Genomic DNA, 21,029 nt, shown 5'->3' on the forward strand with positions numbered 1-21,029 from the left:
CAAAAGGTGCCCTGCGAGGGAAGGGAAGATCTGTGCATGCCCCAAATGCCCCGCCCCGAGCGATGATGTGGAGACCCCCTCTACTCCCCCCCCATCCCATAAGAAACCTGCTCACCTTCCCTTCCAGGAAAAGGTGTTTTAGAGCAGGCGCTCTGCCTCCTCCATTCATCGATTAATGAATAACGTTTCTGATTGCTATTGAGAACCTGGTCTCATTCTATTGGTAGCGGGCAGCTCTGGGCAAAGGGACCCACTTGTGGGTCACCAGTGCCTTGGGGCTTGGTAACCTCTGGACCAAAAACGGAAGTCCTGGGCCTCAGATTCACAGACCATCAGAAGTGAGAGGGCCCATCTGGTGCTGAGTTAGCAAACCTTTAACACAATCCATGAGCACCATGGCAGACACCAGCAGCAGACCCATGTTCTCTCTCCCTTGAGCCCAGAGGGGGCTGAAGGTGCACTAACATGACCTGAAATGGCAGATGACACAGAATCTATTTGCCACCTCAGATCTAACCCCACCCACACCCATAGATGAGGAGCAGGAGGCCCACACATGACTGCCCAGTTCAGAGACACCCAGACACGGGGCTGCATGTGATACCACTTCTCTTTATTCGTCAACATCTGCCTATAAATACTATAAACATTGACACACCTATGAAACTATGCGTTGAAAAGGGGCACTTTAGAAGTTGCCGGTCTTCCAATCCTGGACAAGCTCAAAGTACATATGAGGGAGAACTGGAATCCACCAGAGCCCCACAGAGGTAGGGATTTTTCCTCCTTCTCCTTTTGCATTTCTACTTGTTTTTGATTGCCAGCTCTCATCCAGGCAACCCATGTAAACAACCAAGTGAGTACATTTCCAAAATCTTTTCCATGTTCATATAAATATAGAAAAATATAAATGTAGAAAAATGTACATCATATAGTGTTAAGCAATAGTTACACATAATTAAACGCACACGTACCAACATGACACGTCTTATAGTAAAACAAATTCAAGTAAAAAGTGCAAGTCTATTAGGATAAAAAAGTGCAAAGGATGAGGTCCTAAAACACTCAGGACACAGCGGAGCCTGCCCCACCTTCCTCATAGACGAACTTTCCAGAGCCCACCAGGTGATCTTGAATTGTCTCCTTCGCATATCTTTCCCCCAGCGTTTCCAAGGCATCCAGCAGAGTGTTGACTGAGGCACCCCGCCCAGTTTTGTCGAGCCAGGTCACCAGCATTTCATACAAGGCATCCCCCGGGTCTAAGGCTCGAGCTCTGGACACGTGGATCTCGTTGTCTGTGAGACCCATCTGCCGCATTAACATGTTCCAGGAATTAATGGAAACAATGCGTGGAAAGTAGTTGAAGAACAGCCTCAGGCCTAGGTGGGGAAAAAGCCACAGGGACTGTCAGGTGATTTGGGCCACCTTCAGAAAGGGCAGAGGACCCTCAGTCAGGCCTAGACCTAATGGAACCTGGTGGAACCTAGTGAGCTCCCCCTGCTGGTGAACCTGCTGCTCCGCGTCCCTTACCTGCTTCCCATCAGCAGAGAATCAGGCCACACTGCCTGGGCCTCATCTGTGCCCAACGGACTGAGAGGAGTCAAGGTCAATAGAGAATCCTGGCCTAAGAGAGGGCTGAGAGCCCACCTGGGAGGGCAGATGGACGTCATGGGGGGAGAAAGCAGTATGTGGTAGGAGACAGATTGGGCCCTCAGAGGAGGGAACCTGCTCAGGCTGCGCTCACCATGAGAGTAAGGTCCCAGGGCTGCCACACCGGCACCCGTGGACAGAGCAAGGCCTGGAGGGAGCAAGGTCTCTGCCTTTACACCCAGCCCGGCCTCACTCACCGACACTGTGGCAGAGCTAGTCGGGGACAAACAGACTCCAAGTAAGAATTTAACCCATAAGATGGAGGATATACCACCCAGCTCGTGGGACTGTACTGCAGTGCACACCACAAGCCAGGACTACTTGTTTATATCTTTCTAATAGCTGTATTTAAGAAAACAAAAAGAAACAGGTGATATTAATTTTAATACTACAGTCATGCACCGCATAACGATGTTTTGGTCAATGATGGACTGCATATACGACATCATACGGTCCCATAAGATAGCCTAGGTGTATAGTAGGATGTACCATCTAGGTTTGTGTAAGTGTGCTCTGTGATGTTTGCACAACAACAAAATCGCCTATTTCTCAGACAATGCATTTCTCAGAACATATCCCCATCATTAAGTGATACATGACTGTATATGGTACTAACCCGATATATACAAAATATTATCATTTAACATACGGTCAATAAACAAAAAATTATCAATGGGATATTTTATATTCCTATTTTGTACTAAGATTTGAAATCTGGTTTGTAGTTTACAATTACAGCTCTTCAAATTTGGCCTACCCCAGGTCAGGTGGTCGGTAGCCTCCTGGGGCCAGTGGGTGCCGTACTGGACAGCATAACCCCTTAGGTGCCCTCAGTGTGGGTGAACCTGGCTCTGAACAACAAAGGAGAACAGAGGATGGTGAAGGAGGGAAGGACGGAGAGGTGTTAGGGGACAGAGGGATGCAGTGGGGGGAGAAGAAGAGGAGGGAGAGGAGGATTTAGGGTCCCGATGGTCCAGTGACAATCAGCATAGGAACCCCTGCTTCTAGTATCCTGCTCTGTGCTGCCCTAACAGCTATGGGGATGGCAGGTAGGACGCTGTCTGTCTTCCCTCCACTGCTCCGAACAAAATACTCACTTTCCGTGGGGTCTGCGCCGTTTGCTGGAACCAGCAGCCTCCTTCTCATCTGAGAGCCTTCAGCTCCTGCAGGTCCCTGTAAAATACAGTGGAGAAAGCCCTTAGTCAAGTCAGGATCCCAGAACTGAGCCTGACAACCAGCCAGCCGTGTGACCTGGGGCAGCCACCTCCCCTCCTGGGTCCCTATGGAGAAAGAGAGGAACCTTCTCCCCTGCTCAGCTCACAGGCTGTGTGTGCTCATGGAGGTCCACCTTACCTGCATGGCGCTCACTTCTCAAGTGTCGTTCCAGCTTTGACAATTTTATACACCCGAGTAACCATCACCCAATCAACACACAGAACATTCCCACCACTCCACACAGCTCCTTTCTGCTCCTTCTAGTCCATTCCCACCCATCCCCTCAGAAGACAGTCACTCCCCCACGAGCTTTTATGTGACTCAAATGAAGAATATATATGAGGGCACTTTGGGAAATCAAAAGTAAGAGTTTATTCCATTAATGCAAAGATGGTTTGATCAATAACAATGTGTCATATCAATAGTCTAAATAAGAGAATGAAAGCATCAGAGAGTCTCCACGGAGACTGGAAAGCATTTTATAAAATTAAACATGAATTCTGATTTTTTAAAAACAACTCAGAATAGGATAAGATCCTATTTTGCATCCATGGTGCATCCACAATGATGGGATTTTCTATATGAACACAAGAGTCAACATCATTCGTAATGATGAAATATTCGAGGCCTTCCCAATGAAATCAAATCAAGACCAAAACACCCGCCTTCTCTAAGCGTCTTGGAACACCGTTCTGTAAGTTCTGGACTATGCAGCAAGACGTGAACCAAAAATGAGGTAGGACTTGAGGAGGCGGGCAGAAACAATCGTTATTTTAGATATGACTATGTATTTTTAAAAAACCCTATGTTTTGCACTACAATACTTAAAAATGAATGTGTGTCTTGCTGAATGTTAAAAAACAAAGCAGAAACAATAAATTAAAAAATGGAATTATAAGAGGATCCAACCAATAAGCGTAACAAAACGTAAGATACAAAGAAACAACTGTGACAAGAAATAGGAGTAATTTTTTTTTTTTTTTTGTGAGGAAGATCAGCCCTGCGCTATCATCTGTCACCAATCCTCCTCTTTTTGGTGAGGAAGATCAGCCCTGAGCTAACGCCTGTCACCAATCCTCCTCTTTTTGCTGAGGAGGATTGGCCCTGGGCTAACATCTGTGCCCATCTTCCTCTACTTTATATGGGACGCTGCCACAGCATGGCTTGACAAGTGGTACATCGGTGTGTGCCCGGGATCCGAAGCCGCGAACCCTGGACCGCTGAAGCAAGTGTGCACCGGGCCAGCCCCAAAAACACGAATCTTAATTGAGTCATAACAAAGCCCTTGACTTGAAATGCTATCTTCTTTGATAAGAAAAATATTTAATATTGACAAGATCTCAGTTCTTCCTAGATTAATTTACGTATTTAAGGTAACAGGAAAAAAATTCCAATGAGTTTTTTGGGGTGGAGGAAATCTCATAAAATAATTCTAAATTTTATCTGGGTAAAGATAATAAATTTTGAAAAAGTAAGGAAAGAGGTATTTGCTCTCCCAGATGTTAAGACACATGAGAAAGCTTCATTTGGTAGAATATTGTATACAGAAAACATAGGCATAAAGATTTAAGCAAAGAATCAGAAACAACTCTCTCTCGTGGTTACGTGAAATAAGAGCAGGGCGCTGGAGAGAGAGTGGGGGCTCTCACTGCTCACGGAGAACCTTTCTGTGCTGTTCAAATGTGTGCACTGTGGATGTGTAGGAATTACTTTGAAAAAATGTGAAAAGTGATTAATCAGGATGAAGGGATTATTGGCCCCTTTTGATTGTTTTCTTTTATACCTTCTCTTTATTTAAAAAGAATGTAGTATAGATGAAGAAAAGGGCACTCTAATTAGAAAGAGGACCATTGTCGATGTAAACATCTCACATGTGAGAGAGATGGGAGCACCAGCTGCTAATGGAGTTGGAAGAAGGAGAGGGGGACTCAGACTTCAGGGAGCACCTCACGTCACCCCATATCACAACACAAATTCCACTTAGATAATATTGCTATATGATAAAAATCATTACTAAATAAAAAAACTGTAAGAAATTAGAAAATTTCATCTTATCTTACATTGGGAGAAACGACGTTCTAAGCTTATGAAGAATGAAACATTAAACGTTTCTACAGATTTACTACCCAGTGTTATATCAAAGCTGATGAACTGATATGAACCAAAACTGGATGTGTGTTTGTGCGTGTGTGTGTACGCGTCTCTCCAGTAAAAACTACTTCTACACATTGACCAAGAGATTCTACTTCTTCTAAGAAGCCAGCATATAATATGATCAGACCAGGACTAAGAATAATTTTCATATATGTTCAATGTAATAATCATCTTGAGATAAACTTGAAATTCCTAATGATATGAGGATTGGCTTAAAATTATGTAACACACAGTGGAATATTATGAGGCTCTAATGCCATCATTCAACAATCATGAGAGCACCTACTCTGTGGCTGTCTTGTTCTAGACTCTGGGGATTCGGTGAGAACTAGACAGGTAAGAAGCAGCATAACGTTGTGTAAGGCTGACAGTCTACCATACCAGGGTGGCAGGGTCTCTGCACATGGAGCCCCTTCCTCTTCAGGTCCTGATCTCCCTCTATCAGCACTTCCCATGGGACAGGAGACCTGACCAGCATCAGCCTTTCCCCATTTCTACCATGGTCCTGGGCGAGCAGAGGGCCAGGGCGCCGCATGGCCCATCACCCACTCACCAGCAGATGCTCTGCTTCCCCTGGGGACTGTGTACTGACACCTGTCAGCTCCTCGTCCTCTAGTTCCTGCTCTGAGGCCAAGGTGGACGGCGATCCTCTGTTGTTCAGGATCTCGTTATAGGTATTGTCCAGAGCCCCAGGCCCTCTTGGGGGACATGAGCGCCAGAAAAAGACCTTGGGAAAGCAAAGAGCTGACTCAGGAATCCTCACCCACAGCTCCTGCAGGGTCTCAGGGGACAGGGTGGGTTCTCCGCCCTCCCCGTCCCATGCTGTCCCCCCAGAGTGGCACAGGCTCAGCACATCTAGGACTCTGCTGCTGGCACCAGGACCCTGGTGCTGTGCTACCGGGGGGCCAGCCTTGCCTGACACTCCCTCTGCCCCAGGGTGCAGGGCTGTGGGGTGAGGGTCCCTCAAAGGCAGCTGGAAGGACAGGGCTCAGCACTGCCAACTGGCCTGTGGGCTGCTCACAACGGGCCCGTTGGCCTCTTACAGTCAGCCCAGGCACCCAGGGCACCTCAGAGAGCCAGGGGCAGCAGTACAGGACAAATCGGGACTTGTTGTGGGCGGGACGAGGTTCCTGAGGGCCCAATGCTGCCAGGTCCTGGAGAAACCAACTCACTCTGTTCATGCACTTGGCGTCCACTCCACAACCTAGAAGAGAAGGGACGTCTGCCTTAGCAGTGGGGAGGGCCTCATTGTAGCACCTCCCTCCCCATAGACAGTGCAGGGGCAGAGTGTGGGCTGGGGGCTCAGACATGGAACAAGGAGCCCTGGGCCTGGTGACAGGCAGGGGGCCATTCCAACTCTGGGGCACCCTCGGCGGGAGGGAATAAAAATAAACACGAATAGAATGTCTGTTGGGTTCTGCTCTGACCAAAGCTGTATAAAGCCGCTGACCCTCTCCTCCTGACTCTTGTCACCCGATTGAGGAGCTGACCACCTCTCTGCCCGGGCTGGGGGCCCTGAAGACACAAAGAACTGGCCCTGGCCCCCTGGACTTGGCCAGGGACAGGAGGTGACCATCAGCCCCGAAATGGGGGCTGATGTGATCCCGGCCCTCGTGAGGTGCAGGTGAGGTGGGAGATGGGGGGTGATGCCCAGGAACAAGATCAGAGCCAGGCCAGAAAGACCGAGGATTTGGGAGAGGGAGGGGAGGGGCTTTCTGTCTGGAGAAACAAAGCAGGAGTGAGGGAGGTGGAGACTGCCAGCACCTTTCCCTCCCTCCCCCCATCTCACCTTGAAGGACTCGCTTCCTGTAATAATATGCAGTGACCACCAGCAGCAGGACAACACCCACTGCCCCGACTACAATCCCCATCACCAGCCACGGATTGCCTGAGGAGGGAGAGGGAGCGGTGGGTGGCCACGGGTTCGTGGTCACTGGCTCTCCAGAAACTGGGGCCTCCCCACTGGCCTGGATACCTGATTCTTGGTGGACACACTTGAGGTCACTCCAGGCGGTACAGGGACTGGCCTCAACCATCCCATCAGGGCACCTGGGTACAGACAGAGGGAGGACATGGAGGGGATTCATGAGGGAAATCTGGCAAGATGGGGAGAAAGAGGGAGCAATCTCCTGCCCAATGTCCCCTGACAAGAGCGTGCAGGAAGAACAGGCTCCTCCTGTCTGCAGGGCCAGGTCCCCTCACTCCCCTGTTGGGTGGGAGAAGATCTGAGCATGCGCACTTCAGTGCCTAGGGCTCCTGCTGAGTGTTCAGAGCTGCACCTGCACGAGTGAGCCTTCTCCCCAAGGCCTGCGTGAGCTTCCCTGGGCTGCAGGGGGAGCCGCAGGTGAAGGGGCATCTCATTCCAGGTCAAGGGTCAGAAGCCCTTTTAGGCACAAGCTGAGCCTCATCCTCCGTCAACCCCTAATACAAGGAACCTCTTGTCCTCCACCTGTTGACTGTTCCTCCAATCACAGCCAACACTGGGGCTCCAAGAAGCGGAAATTACTACTGGCCCCTAAATCCCAGTAAGAGGGAAAACACACGTCTTCCTGAGGGAACCAGGGCCTGCGGGAAGGCAGGCTGAGTCGGCTCAGGGCTTTATGGAGCTGTAGGCTAGGTCTCATGACTTGCCTGTGGGCACTTTTGTGTTCATGGGCCCTGCCTGCATAAAAAAAATATTAAAAATTACACTTGAAGATGGAATTGTTATAAAGAGGAATATAAGCCCAGCTGCATTCCACTCAATTTTTTCCTTCTGATTTCAAAAGGAACTAAACCTTTTCATGGGCCCCTGACAGTATCATGGGCCCTAATTAGTGGCCTGCTGGGCCCAATGGAAAACTTGACCTGGCCAAAGGGAAAACACGCCGAGGAGATGTGGGGGGAAGGGGACACTGCAGGGGCCAGTGTGGCGACACACAGATGGACAAGCAGGGGCCGCTGCCGGCTCAGAAGACCCCAGCGGCACAGGGAAGCCCTGGGGACGTGGAGGGGCTGCATGGAAGAGGACAGAGACAGGGACAAGGGAAGTCGCGTCTCCTGTGGCTTGGGAGCCACTTGTGTCGCAAGTGTCGCACCTGGTGCTGCACTTCTGGCAGACCTCGGGAGAATCTTCTCCGTGGAAAGTGCCACGTTTGCATTGGCACCGTGTGTTCTCAGTCCTGGTGCAGGGGGCGATCTGTTCTTCATCTGAAGACACAGGATAAGGTTTTGGGGACGCGTTTCCCTCAAGTGTCCCTCAACCCTCCTTCACCACCCAAATCCCCTCCACTCAGCTCCACTCAGGTCACTGTAGCTTTGAGGGTCAGTTTCTGCAGCACACACACGGGGCACACAAAGCACAGCCACCATTCCCCTGTCACCAATACTCAGCGGTGTAAAAAAAGGACCACGATTCATTATTTAATGCATCAGGAGAGCGAGAAAAACTCTTAGCTCACAGGGTCAGTGGGAAGGGCGGGGTGTAATCTGAGAGACCCTGAATGGACAGGAGCCCTTGGGTGACTTCCCAACACCTGGCCCTGCTGGAGAGGCAGAGGGGCCTCAGGCTGTGGAGGCTGAGAGATGCCGAGCACCTGCCATGAGCACAGAGCGCAGGGCTAAGAGGGCCTGGCCCAGGACCAGACCCACGCCACAGCTCAGACCTTTCCACTAGGCCAGGCCTTTTCTCATGCTGCAACTATACAGCTCCCCCCATCAAGGGACCGATTATTTTCCCACTTTCATCCAGCAGTTGAAAAGATTTCCCTATCATATGGCGTGCATTATAAAAATAATATCTCTTTTTATTTTATTGACCTAAGACATAATCATGCAACAGGGTAAGAGGAAGATCAAGAAGGATTGGAATCCAGGTGTCCTGACTCCATGCTGGATACAATGCAGAACTCATCACCCCTGCACGTGGCATGTGGTCCCCATGTTCTGTACCTGATTTACATGTAGAGCATGGTAAGCAGGAAGAGACCGAATTCCGGTGACTGGTAAAATCTACTCCATTTGTACACAATGTACAATTTTTATTGTCTTCTGATACACGGGATCCTGGGAAGGGAGAGAAAATCTGGTGAATGAATCCCCACAAGATTCCCAGGGCTGGCAGTGGTGATTGGGAGACCCTCTTTCAGCCATCAGTGAAGTCCAAACAGGGAAATCCACTCTCCCTGGCATTGGCCAGTTCATTAGTTCTGCATCTACTATACACGCTGGACCACCATTGTACAGAAATATATTATAAGGCAACATGAAATTCAAATACTATAGGAGTTACATCGAAAGAGTACAAGGATGGGGCGGCCTACTGGCGTAGCAGTTAAGTGCACACGCTCCGCTTCGGCGGCCCGGGGTTTGCAGGTTCGGATCCCGGGTGTGGACCGACACGCCGCTCAGCAAGCCATGCTGTTGCAGCGTTCCATATAAAGTAGAGGAAGAGTGGCATGGATGTTAGCCCAGGGCCAGTCTTCCTCAGCAAAAAAACAGGAGGACCGGCAACGGATGTTAGCTCCGGGTTAATCTTCCTCACCAAAAAACCCAAAAAGAGTAGAAGGAAACAGGTCAAATTAATTTTAATAATGCATTTAATCAATATATTCAAAATAATATCACTTAAACATGTAATAAATATAAAACATTCAGACATTTTACATTATTTTTTCGAAGTATGTCTTAGAATCCAGGGAATATGTCTCCCTTACATCACTAACGATTCAGAGTAGCCATATTTCAGGTGCTCAATAGTCTCAGGTGCCTAGTGACTGCTACATTGGACAGTGCCACCTAGGTCCCTGGAAAGTCACAGAAGAAAGTCCTAATCTCTGTCCTCAATGAGCTCCAGGTCAGTGGAAGAAACAAATGACAATCAGGGACAAGCTTCAGTTAAAGAAAATGGAAGGAAAAATGGGTCCTACGTGTAAAGAGTCAAAGACTGATCCAAAGAAAGGGGACTTTGTGCCCTGGTATGTGGAGGTGTTCTCCAGGCACTGAGCTGTACTCATTAAGCAATCACTCCCCATTTCCCCTTTCCCCTCAGCCCCTGGTTACCACTCATCTATTTTCTGTATCTAAGAATTAGCCTAGTCTAGACATCCCTATAAGGGAATCATACAATGATTGTGTTTGGATTATTTCACTGAGCATAATGTTTTTGAGCGTCATCCATGTTGTAGCATGTCTCAGAATTTCAGTCCTTTTTAAGGCTTAATAATATTCCATTGCATGTGTATAAAACATTTTGTTTATCCATTCATCCGTTGATGCACATTTGGGTTGCTTTCACCTCTTTGCTATGCCGAATAGTTCTATGAAACTGGGTGTAAAAAATATCTCTTTGAGAACTGGCTTTCAATTCTTTTGGATATATACCAAGAAATGAGTTTGCTGGATCATATGGTATTTTTATTTTTTAATATTTTGAGGAGCCTTGATACTGTTTTCCATAAGGACTGCACTATTTTACAATCTCACCAACAGTGCATAGGATTCCAATTTCTCCAGATCCTCACTAACACTTGTTATTTTCTGTATTGTTGATAGTAGCCATCATAATGGGTGTGAGATGATAGCTCATCGTGGTTTTGATTTGCATTTCTCTTGTGATTAGTGATGGTGAGCATCTTTTCATATGCTTGTTGGCCATTTGTGGATCACCTGTGGAAAAATGTCTATTCAAGTCCTTTGCCCATTTTTAATTGGGTTCTTTGTCTTTTTGTTATTGTTATGTAGGACTGATTTATATATTCTGGATATTAAACTCTTAGTGATTTGATTCACAAATATTTTCTCACATTCTTTGGGTTGCCTTTTCATTCATTTGACTGAATCCTTTAATGCAGTTTTAAATTTTGATGTAGTTTGATTTATCAATTTTTTTCTTTAGTTGCCTATGCTTTTAGTGTCATATTAAGAAACTATTGCCAAATCCAAAGTCATCAAGAATTGTCCCTGTGTTTTCTTCTAAGAGTTTTATAGTTATAACTCTTTTATTTTGGTCTGATTCGAGTTAATTTTTGTATATGGTATAAGGTAAGGGGCCCAACTTCATTCTTTGCATGCTGGATATCCAGTTTCTCCAGTGCTATTTGTTGAAGAGACCATCCTTTCCCCATTGAATGGTCTTAGCACACATGTCCAAAATCAATTGACATAGATGTGAAGATTTATTTCTGGATTATCAATCCATTGGTCTATATGTCTAATCCTTATGCAAGTACCACACTTTTTTGATTACTGTACCTTTGTCATAGCTTGGAAATCAGGAGGTGTGAGTCCCTCCACTTTGTTTTTCTTTTCCAACATTGTTTTGGTTATTCTGGGTCCCTTTTAACTCCACAGGAATTTGAATATGGGTTCTTCCATTTCTGAAATTACGCTGTTGGGATTTTGAGAGGGATTGCATTGAATCTGTATATTGTTGCAGTTAATATTGTCATCTTAACAATATTGTCTTCCAACCCATGAACATGGAAAGTCTTCCCGTTTATTTAGGTCTCTTTACATTTTTTTTTCAGCAATGTTTTGTAGTTTTCAGTGTAAAAGTCTTGTGCCTCCTTGTTACATTTATTCTTAAGTATTTTCTTCTTTTTGATGCCATTGTATATGGAATTGTTTTAATTTCCTTTTGGGATTGTTTATTGCTAGTGTATAGAAATATAACTTATTTTTATGTGTTGATTTTATTAGTTCTAATAGGTTAGAATTCATTTGTTAGTTCTTTTTTTTTTTTTTTTTGCTAAGGAAAACTGGCCCTGGGCTAACATCCGTGCCTATCTTCCTCCACTTTATATGGGACGCCGCCACAGCATGGCTTGCCAAATGGTGCATCGCATGCCCGGGATCTGACCCGGTGAACCCCGGGCCGCCACAGCGGAGCGCACGCACTTAACTGCTTGCACCCCTGGGCCGGCCCTCATTTGTTAGTTCTAATAGGGTTTTTTTGGATGTGCATTCTTTAGTTCTTTTACATATAAGATCATGTCATCTATAAGTAGTGATACTTCTACTTCTTCCTTTCCCATTTGGATACTTTTTATTTCTTTTTCTTGCCTAATTGGTCTGGCTAGAACTTCCAACACTATGTCAAACAGAAGTGGTGAAATTGGGCATCTGGTCTTGTTTCTGACCTTAAAGAAAAAGCTTTCAGTCTTCACTACTGAGTATGTTAGCTATGGGTTTTTCATAGATGACCTTTAACATGTTGAGAAAGTTCCCTTCTATTCACTAATGTGCTGAGTATTTTTATCACAAAAGTGTATTGGATTTTGTCAACTCCTTTTTCTGCATCAATTGAAATGATCATGTGGTTTTCCTCCTTCATTCAATTAATGTGGTGTATTACATTGATTGATTTTCAAATATTGAAACACTGTAGCATTTCTGGGATAAATTCCACTGGGTTATGAGGTATAGTCCTTTTAATATGCTGAATTCAATTTGCTAGTATTTTTTGATGATATTTTGCATTTATATTCATAAAGGCATACTGATCTGTAGTTTCTTTTCTTCTAGCATCATTATCTGGCTTCAGTTTCAGGGTAACACTGGCCTCATAGAATGAGTTAGGCAGTGTTTCCTCTTCTTAGACATTTTTGGAAGAGTTTGAGAAGGATGGGTGTTAATTCATTAAAAAATATTTCGCAGAATTCCATGGTGAAGCCATCTGGTCCTGGGCTTTTCTTTGCTGAGAGATTTTTGATTGCTAATTAAAGCTCCTTAGTAGTTATAGGTCTATTTAGATTTTGCATTTCTTCTTGGGACAGTTTTGGTAGTTTGTTTTTCTAGAAATTTGTCCATATCATCTAGGTTATCCTATTTGTTGATATATAGTTGTTCATAGGATTCTGTTACAGCTTTTTGATTTCTGTAAAGTCAGTAGTAATGTCCCCTCTTTCCTTTCTAATTGAATCTTCTTAGTCAATACAGCTAAAGTTTGTCAATGTTGTTGATCTTTTCAAAGAATCATCTTTTGGTTTTGTGGATTTTCGCTATTGCTTTTCTATTCACTATTTCATTTATCTTTGCTCTAATCTTTATTATTTTCATGCTTCTGCTGACTTTGTTCTTAGTTTGCTCTTCTTTTTCTATTTCTGTAAAGTGTACTGTTAGGTCATTTATTTGAGATCTTTTCTCTTTTGTTAACGGAGGGCTTTACAGTTATAAATCCTGGAGTATTGCTTTCACTGCATCACATATGGATGTTGTGTTCTTGTTTTCATTTGTCTGAAGGTATTTTCTAATTTCCCTTGTGATTTCTTCTTGACCTATTTGTTGTTTAAGAGTGTTGTTTCATTTCCACACATTGTGAGTTTTCCAACGTTCTTTCTGTTACTGATTTAAACTTCATTCCATTTTGGTCATTAAAGAAACTTTGTATGATTTCAATATTTTAAAATGTATTGAAGTTTGTTTTGTGGCCTGATATATGGTTCATCCTGGAGAATGTTCCATGTCCACCTGAGAATAATGTGTATTCTGATGTGGTTGGGTGGAACATTCTGTATATGTCTTTTAAATCTAATGGATTTATAGTGTTGTTCATGTCCTTTATTTCCTTTTGATCTTCTGTCTGGATGTTCTAGGCATTTCTGAAAAGGGATATTGTAGTCTCCAACTAGTATTATTGAACTTGTCTATTTCTCTCTTCAGTGTTGTCCATTTTTGCTTCATATTTTTGGGGCTCTGTTGTTAGGCACATATATGCTTATAATTATTATATCATCTAGCTGGTTCAAAACTTTTATCAAAACATAATGTTCTTGCGTCTCTTTTAAAATTATTGTGATTTAAAATCTATTTTGTTTGTTCAGAATGTAGCCACCTCAGCTCTCTTTTGGTTACTACTTGCATACAATATCTTTTTCCATCCTTTTCCTTTCAGCCTCTTTGCATCTTTGTATCACTAGAGGGGTTAAATGGTAAATTTGAGCAGGCAGAATAAAAAATACCAGTGAACATGTAGATAAGGCTATTGAAATTATCCAGTCTGAGGAGCAGAAACAAAAAAAGAACGAAAAAATACACAGAGCCTGGGGGACCTGGGGGACACCACCAAATGCACCAACATACGCACCATGGGAATTCCAGATGGAGAAAAGAGAAAGAAAGGGACAGAAAAAATATTTGAAGAAATAATGGGCAAAATTTTTCTAAATTTGTCAAAAGATTTGTCTGTATACCCAAGAAGCCCAATTAACACCAAGCAGGATAAATGTAAAGACGTCCACCCAGAGACAAAAAGTCAAATGGACAAAAGCCAAACACAAACAGAGAATCTTGAGAGCAGCAGGTGAGACATGACTCATCACCTACAAAGGATCCTCACTAAGGTAATCAACTGATTTCTCATTAGAAACAATGGAGGCCAGGAGGCAGTGGATGACATATTTAAAGCGCTGAAAGAAAATTATCTGTCAACCAAGAAGTTCTATATCCAGCAAAACTATCTTCAAGGGTGAAGAAGAAATTAAGACATTCTCAGATAAACAAAAGCCAATGGAGTACATTACTAGTAGACCTGCCCTATAAAAAAGAAAGGGAGTCCTTCAGTTTGAAATGAAATGATAGACAGTAGCTCAAAGTCATATCAAGAAATAAAGATAATGGAATACAGAAATAAAGATATTGGGTACAGAAAGAAAATACTGGAAAAGGTAACTACATAGATAAATATAAATGCCAGTATGTCCTAGTCTATTTGGGCTGCTACAACAAAATACCATAGACTGGGTGGCTTAAACAACAGACATTTATTTTTCACAGTTCTGAAGGCTGGGAAGTCCAAGATCAAAGTGTCAGCAAGGTAGCTTTGATTCTGAGACCTCTCTTACCTTGTAAGCTGCCACCATCTTGCTACGTGCTCACATGACACATTCTTTGTGTGCGTGCGGACAGACAGAGAGAGAGGGAGAACAAGTTGTTCTTATAAGGGCACTAATTCTATCATGAGTGCCCTGCTTTCACGACATCATCTAAACCTAATTATCTCCCAAAGGCCCCATCTCCAAATAACATAACATAGGGGTTAGGGCTTCAACATATGAATTTTGGGGGAACATAATTCAGTCCATAGCACAGTTTTATAGTACTTTTTCTTTCTCATTTCTCTTTTTTTTATATATTATTTAATGGGCAAATGTATAAAACAATAATAATAGATCTATTTTAATGATCACACAATGTACAAAGATGTGATCTATGAAAACAACAATATAAAAGGATAGAGATGGACGTATAGGAGCATAGTGTTTGGATACCATTAAAATTATGTTGGTATTATTCAAACCTGGTTGTTTAAGTTTAAGATGGTAATTGTAATCTCCAAGGTAACTGTGATGTTTAATTTTAGGTGTCACCTTGGCTAGGCCATGGTACCCAGATATTTAGTCCAACAGGTCTGGGTGTTGCTTTGAAGGTATTTTTTTAGATGAAATTAACATTTAGTAGACTTTGAGTACATCAGTTTATACCAAATAACGTGGGTGGGCCTTATCCAATCAGTTGCAGGTCTTAATGAAAATGACTGATTTCCCTGGAAGAAGAGGGAATTCTGCCAGCAGACTGCCTTTGGACCCAAACTGCAGCATCAATTTTTCCCTGAGTCTCAGCCTGCTGGCTTACTTCTGGATTTTGGACTTCACAAGTGCACGAGCAATTCTTGAAAATAAATCTCTGTCTCTCTATATATACAATTTCTATTGGTTCTGTTTCTCTGGAGAATACCGACTAAACCAGCTTTTGGTACTGAGAGTGATTCTAGAAAAACAGAATGTTAAGGATGAGTTTTCTGGGGTTTCTGGAAGGGGTTCTCTAATCTATTTAGACTTAAAGGCACTAATGACTCTATTTCCTGTAGTAAAAAGTGTACTGATAGTCCATGGCATGATGTGGCAATATTGATAGGCAAAACATCACCACTGAATACTCCTAATCAAATACGTATAAGGGACAAGGTCAACCATTTATATGACTCCTTTGAACTTAAAAAATTGTGGTAAAAAATATAACTTTCAGTTTACCACCTTCACCATTTTTAAGTGTACATTTCAGCAGTGTTACGTGTATTCATATTGTTGTGCAACAGATCTCCAGAACTTTCCATCTTACAAAACTGAAACTCTGTATCCATTAAGACTAATCCCCTTCCCTACTCCTTCCAGCCCTTTGCAGTCATCTTCCCACTTTCTGTTTGTATGATTTTGAGTACTTTAAATACTTATAACAGTGGAATCACACAGGATATGTCCTTTCACGACTGGCCTATTCTGCTTAGCATAATGTCTTTGAGGTTCAACTATGTCATAGCATGTGACAGTATTTCCTTCTTTTTTAAGGCTTCATAATACTCCATTCCATCTACATAACACATTTTCTTTATCCATTCATCTGTTGATGGTCATCTGGGTTGCTCCCACCTCTTGGTTATTGTGAATAATGCCACTGTGAACATGAGTGTACAAATAGCTCTTCCAGATCCTGCTTTCAATTCTTTTGGATACCTATCCAGAAGTGGAATTGCTGCATCATATAGTAATTCTATTTTAAATTTTGAGTAACTCTCATACTGCTTTTCATAATGGCTGCATCATTTTACATTCCTACCAACAGTGCATGAGGGTTCCAAAATTTCTGCATCCTCCCTAACACTTGTTATTTCCTGTTCTTTTGGTAGTGGCCATCCTAATGAGTGTGAGATGATAGCTCATTGTGGTTTTGACTTGCATTTCTCTTATGATTAGTGATGTTGAATATCTTTTCATATGTTTGTTGGCCATTTGTATATCTTCTTTGGAGAATTATCTACTCAAGTCCTTTGCTCATTTTTTAATCAGGTTATTTTTGATGTTGTTGAGTTGTAGCAGTTCCTTATATTCTCTGGATATTAATCCCTTATCAAATATATAACTTGCAAATACCATTCAGTAGGTTGCATTTTTACTGTTGATTGTTTCCTTTCACGCTTAGAGTTTGATCTAGTCCCATTTGTCTGTTTTTGCTTTTGTTACCTGATACCTTTGAACTTTTTTGTAAAACCAATGAACAAAATGAGATTGGCTGCCTGCTCCTAATTTTGCTGGACAAAATGGGGACAGAAAACAATGAACTTAGGGATTTGAATTCCCAGCTCAAGCTCCGCATAATGACCTGAAATCTTCTGTGTCTGCCCTGAAAGAGACTCTCATCTCCTGTAGTTGCAGATCTGAGACTGCTGAAAACCAAATCCAGTATCCAGTGGCTGAATTACAATGCAAATGGTGCACTGTACTCCAAAAGAACTACTTGACTTTTCCAATTTAAACAGACAGAACCTGGGAAATATGTATGGGAATGGATATTAAGGTTGTGGCATAATGGTAGAAGGAATATAAAGCTAGGTCAGGCCAAATTTATTGATATGGGTCCACTAAGCAGAGATTCTGGACTACTGTTGCAGCTTTGGGAGTTATAAAGGGCTCTAATTGATTGGTTGCTTGGCTGAAACATGAACTAAAAGGTGGCTCATAGTAAACGAACTTGAAATGCCAGATCTGCCTTGGTATACTGTACAGGAAGGGATTCAAAGGCTGAGAGAGATTGGAATGTTAGAGTGGGTTTGACATTTAAGACCTGCTCACCCACTCTGGGCTGGTCCAGAGGACACACCTTTCACTATGACTCTGAGAAATAAACTTGTGAGGGGAAATAAATTTGTGAAGGATCCTCAGCATCCTTGAAGAGCTCTGTGATCGCTTCTTCTCGATAGGCCAGAAAGTACCATGGGAATTGCTGTCACTGAATTGGGAAAACTAAATGTAATGGGGGGTGACTGGGTCCCAAGGTGGCAGGAGCCAAGTGGCGGCACTCAATTGACAAAGGCAAAGTGGGCGTGGTTATTGAACGGACAGCAGACTCAAAGTAGCAATCAGAATACTCTGACTCACAGAGACCTATGGCGTTGGTGAGTTGATTGTGGTGTTCCTAGAACTGAAATAGTTGGAAAATCTACAAATTCGTACTTGATCCGTATAAGCAGAAAAGTTCTAGGTCAAGTGAAAAAAAGTCTAACTTGAATCATAAAAACAGTCATGGTCCCTCAATCAATTCCCAGACTTGAGCCAGTTTACAGACCCAGACCCCTTGAATGAAGGGGAATCTGAGTACTCTTTGAGGAAAAACCTTAGTATACTGCCAAAAGTTTATACTGCTAATCTTTCTTCCAGCCTTCCCCAAAGGGACTTACAGCCTTTTACCAGAGTGACTGTGCATTGAGGAAAAGGAAATAATCAGACTTTTTAGAGACTGCTGGACCCTGGCTCTGAACTGACACTAATTCCAGGAGATCCAAAACATCACTGTGGTCAATGAGTCAGAATAGGGGCTTATGAAGGTCAGATGAATGACAGAGTTTTAGCTCAGGTCCACCTCATAGTGGGTCCAGTGGGTCCCCAAACACATCATGTCATGATTTCCTGAGTCCTGAATGTGTAATTGGGAGAGACATACTCAGCAACTGGCTGTTTCCCCATATTAGTTCCCTAAGATATAGAATGAGGGCTATTAGATGAAAAAGACCAAGTAGAAGCCTCTAGAACTGCCTCTAGGTAGGAAAATAGTAAATCAAAAGCAATACTGTATTCCTGGAGGGACCGCAGAGATTAGTGCCACCATCAAGGACTTGAAGGATGCAGGGGGATGATTCCCACCACATCCCCATTCAACTGGCCTATCTGGCCTGTGCCAGAGACAGATGGATCTTGGAGAATGACAGTGGATTACTGGAAGCTTAACCATTGCAGCTGCAGTATCAGATGTGGTTTCAGTGCTTGAGCAAATTAACACACACTCTGGTACCTGCTATGCAGCTATCGATCTGGCAAATGCTTTTTTCTCCACATCTGTTAGTAAGGCCACTAGCTGGCAAGGCCAGCCATATGCCTTCACTGTCCTACATCAGGGGTACATCAACTCTCCAGCCTTATGTCATAACTGAGTTCGCAGGGATCTTGATTGCTTTTCCCTTCTATGAGGTATCACACAGGTTCGTTACATTGATGACATTATGCTGATTAGACCTAATGAGCAAGAAATAGTAAGTACTCTAGACTTACTGCTAAGATATTTGCATGTCAGAGGGTGGGAAATAAATCCGACAAAAATTCAGAGGGCTTCTACCACACTGACATGTCTGGGGTCCAGTGGTGTGGGGTATGTTGAGATATCCTTTCTGAGGAAAAGGATAAGTTGTTGCATCGGCTTCTCCTACAACCAAGAAAGAGCCACAATGCCCAGTGTGCCTATTTGGTCTTAGAGGCAACATATTCCTCATTTTGATGTGTTATTCTGGCCCGTTTACTGAGTGATCCAAAAAGCTGCTAATTTTGAGTGTGCCCAGAACAAGAGAAGACTAAGCAACGGGTCAGTGCTGCTCTGCCACTTGGGACATAGAGCCCAGCACATCCAATGGTGCTTAACGTATCAGTGGCAGATAGGGATGCTGTTTGGAGCCTTCGGCCAGCTGCTATGGGTGAAGCTCAGCGCAGGTTCTTAGGATTTTGGAGCAAAACCCTACCATCCTCTGTGGATAACTACTCTCCTTTTGAGAAACAGCTTTTGGCCTGCTTCTGGGTCTGAGTAGATACTGAATGGTTAATTATAGGTTACCAAGTTACCATGTGACCTGAGCTGCCCATCGTGTACTGTTATCTGACCCACCAAGCCACAAAGTTGGGCATGCAAAGTAGCACCCCATTATTAAATGGAAAGGGTATATACGAGATTGAGCTCAAGCACGCCCTGAAGGCACAAGGAAGTTACATGAAGAAGTGGCTCAAATGCCCATGGTAGCCACTGCTGGTACACTGCCTTCTTTCTTCCAGCCTATTCCTATGGCCTTTGGGGATTTCCCCAATCAGTTGCCAGAGGAAGAGAAAACTAGGGCCTGGATTACAGATAGTTCTGCATGATATACAGGCATCACCCGGAAGCGGACAGCTACAGCACTACAGCCCCTTTCCGGTACATCCTTGGACAGTGGTGAAGGGAAATCCTTCCAGGGGCAGAACCTCTGGTTATTCATTTTGCTTGGAAGAAGAAATGGCAGACGTGCTGATTCACGGACTGTGGACAATGGTTTGGCTGAATGGTCAGGGACTTTATAGGAACATGATTGGAAAACTGGTGACAAGGAAGTCTGGGGAAAAGGTATGTGGATAAACCTCTCTGAACAGGCAAAAAACATGAAGATATTTGTGTCCCATGTCAATGCCCACCAAAGGATGACCTCAGCAGAGGAGGATTTTAATAGTCAAGAGGACAGGATGACCTGTTCTGTGGACACCAGTCACTCCCTTTCCCCAGCCACCCCTGTCATCGCTCAGTGGGCTCATAAACAAAGTGGCCATGGTGGCAGGGATGGAGGTTATACATGGGCTCAGCAACATCACCTCCACACACAAAGGCTGACCTGGCTGTGGCCACAGCTGAGTGTCCGATTGGCCAGCAGCAGAGACAAACTCAGCCCCTGATATGGCACCATTCCCCAGAGTGATCAGCCAGCCACCTGGCGGCAGGTTGATTACACTGGATCACTTCCATTATGGAAAGGGGCAACATTTTGTTCTTACTGGAATAGACACTCTGGATATGGATTTACCTTCCCTCCATGCAATGCTTCTGCCAAAACTACAATCCATGGGATTACAGAATGCCTTATCCACTGTTGTGGTATGCCACACCCTGTTGTTCTGTTCAAGGAACTCACTTGACAGTAAATGAGGGGCAGCAATGAGCCCACGCTCAAAAAATTCCCTGGTTTTACTATGTTCTCCATCACCCTGAGTCAGCTGGCTTGACAGAATGGTGGAATGGCTTTTTGAAGACTTAGTTAAAATGCCAGGTAGGTGGCAATATCTCACATATCTGGGACAAGGTTCTCCAGGCGACTATATATGCTCTGAATCAGTGTCCAATATAGGGTACTGTTTCTTCCACAGCCAGGATGCATGGGTCCAGGAACCAAGAGCTGGAAATGGGAGACACCA

The 21,029-nt window shown here is 43.9% G+C and overlaps 1 protein-coding gene across 5 annotated transcripts in view; it reads right to left on the reverse strand.

The window, feature by feature from the left end:
• Positions 1-592: 592 nt before the first annotated feature.
• The window catches only part of LOC147915764 (tumor necrosis factor receptor superfamily member 10A-like), a 41,190-nt gene continuing 20,753 nt past the window's right edge, over positions 593-21,029 (reverse strand). The window contains exons 3-10 of one of the 5 annotated variants that reach the window (XM_087437312.1): positions 8,950-9,063; positions 8,097-8,208; positions 6,995-7,068; positions 6,809-6,907; positions 6,087-6,223; positions 5,573-5,746; positions 2,748-2,823; positions 593-1,379 (exon numbers count right to left, since the gene is read on the reverse strand). In XM_087437312.1, the coding sequence (XP_087293438.1) occupies positions 1,066-1,379; positions 2,748-2,823; positions 5,573-5,746; positions 6,087-6,223; positions 6,809-6,907; positions 6,995-7,068; positions 8,097-8,208; positions 8,950-9,063 (1,100 nt within the window). In that variant the 3' untranslated portion in view covers positions 593-1,065. Of the gene's footprint in view, positions 1,380-2,747; positions 2,824-5,572; positions 5,747-6,086; positions 6,224-6,808; positions 7,069-8,096; positions 8,209-8,949; positions 9,064-21,029 lie in introns of all 5 variants that reach the window. The other 4 variants (XM_087437315.1, XM_087437314.1, XM_087437316.1 and 1 more) reach the window with 4 other exon arrangements.

Source organism: Ceratotherium simum, chromosome 12 (genome assembly GCF_057802395.1).
Source record: "Ceratotherium simum simum isolate JZ-2026a chromosome 12, ASM5780239v1, whole genome shotgun sequence".
NCBI lineage: Eukaryota > Metazoa > Chordata > Mammalia > Perissodactyla > Rhinocerotidae > Ceratotherium > Ceratotherium simum.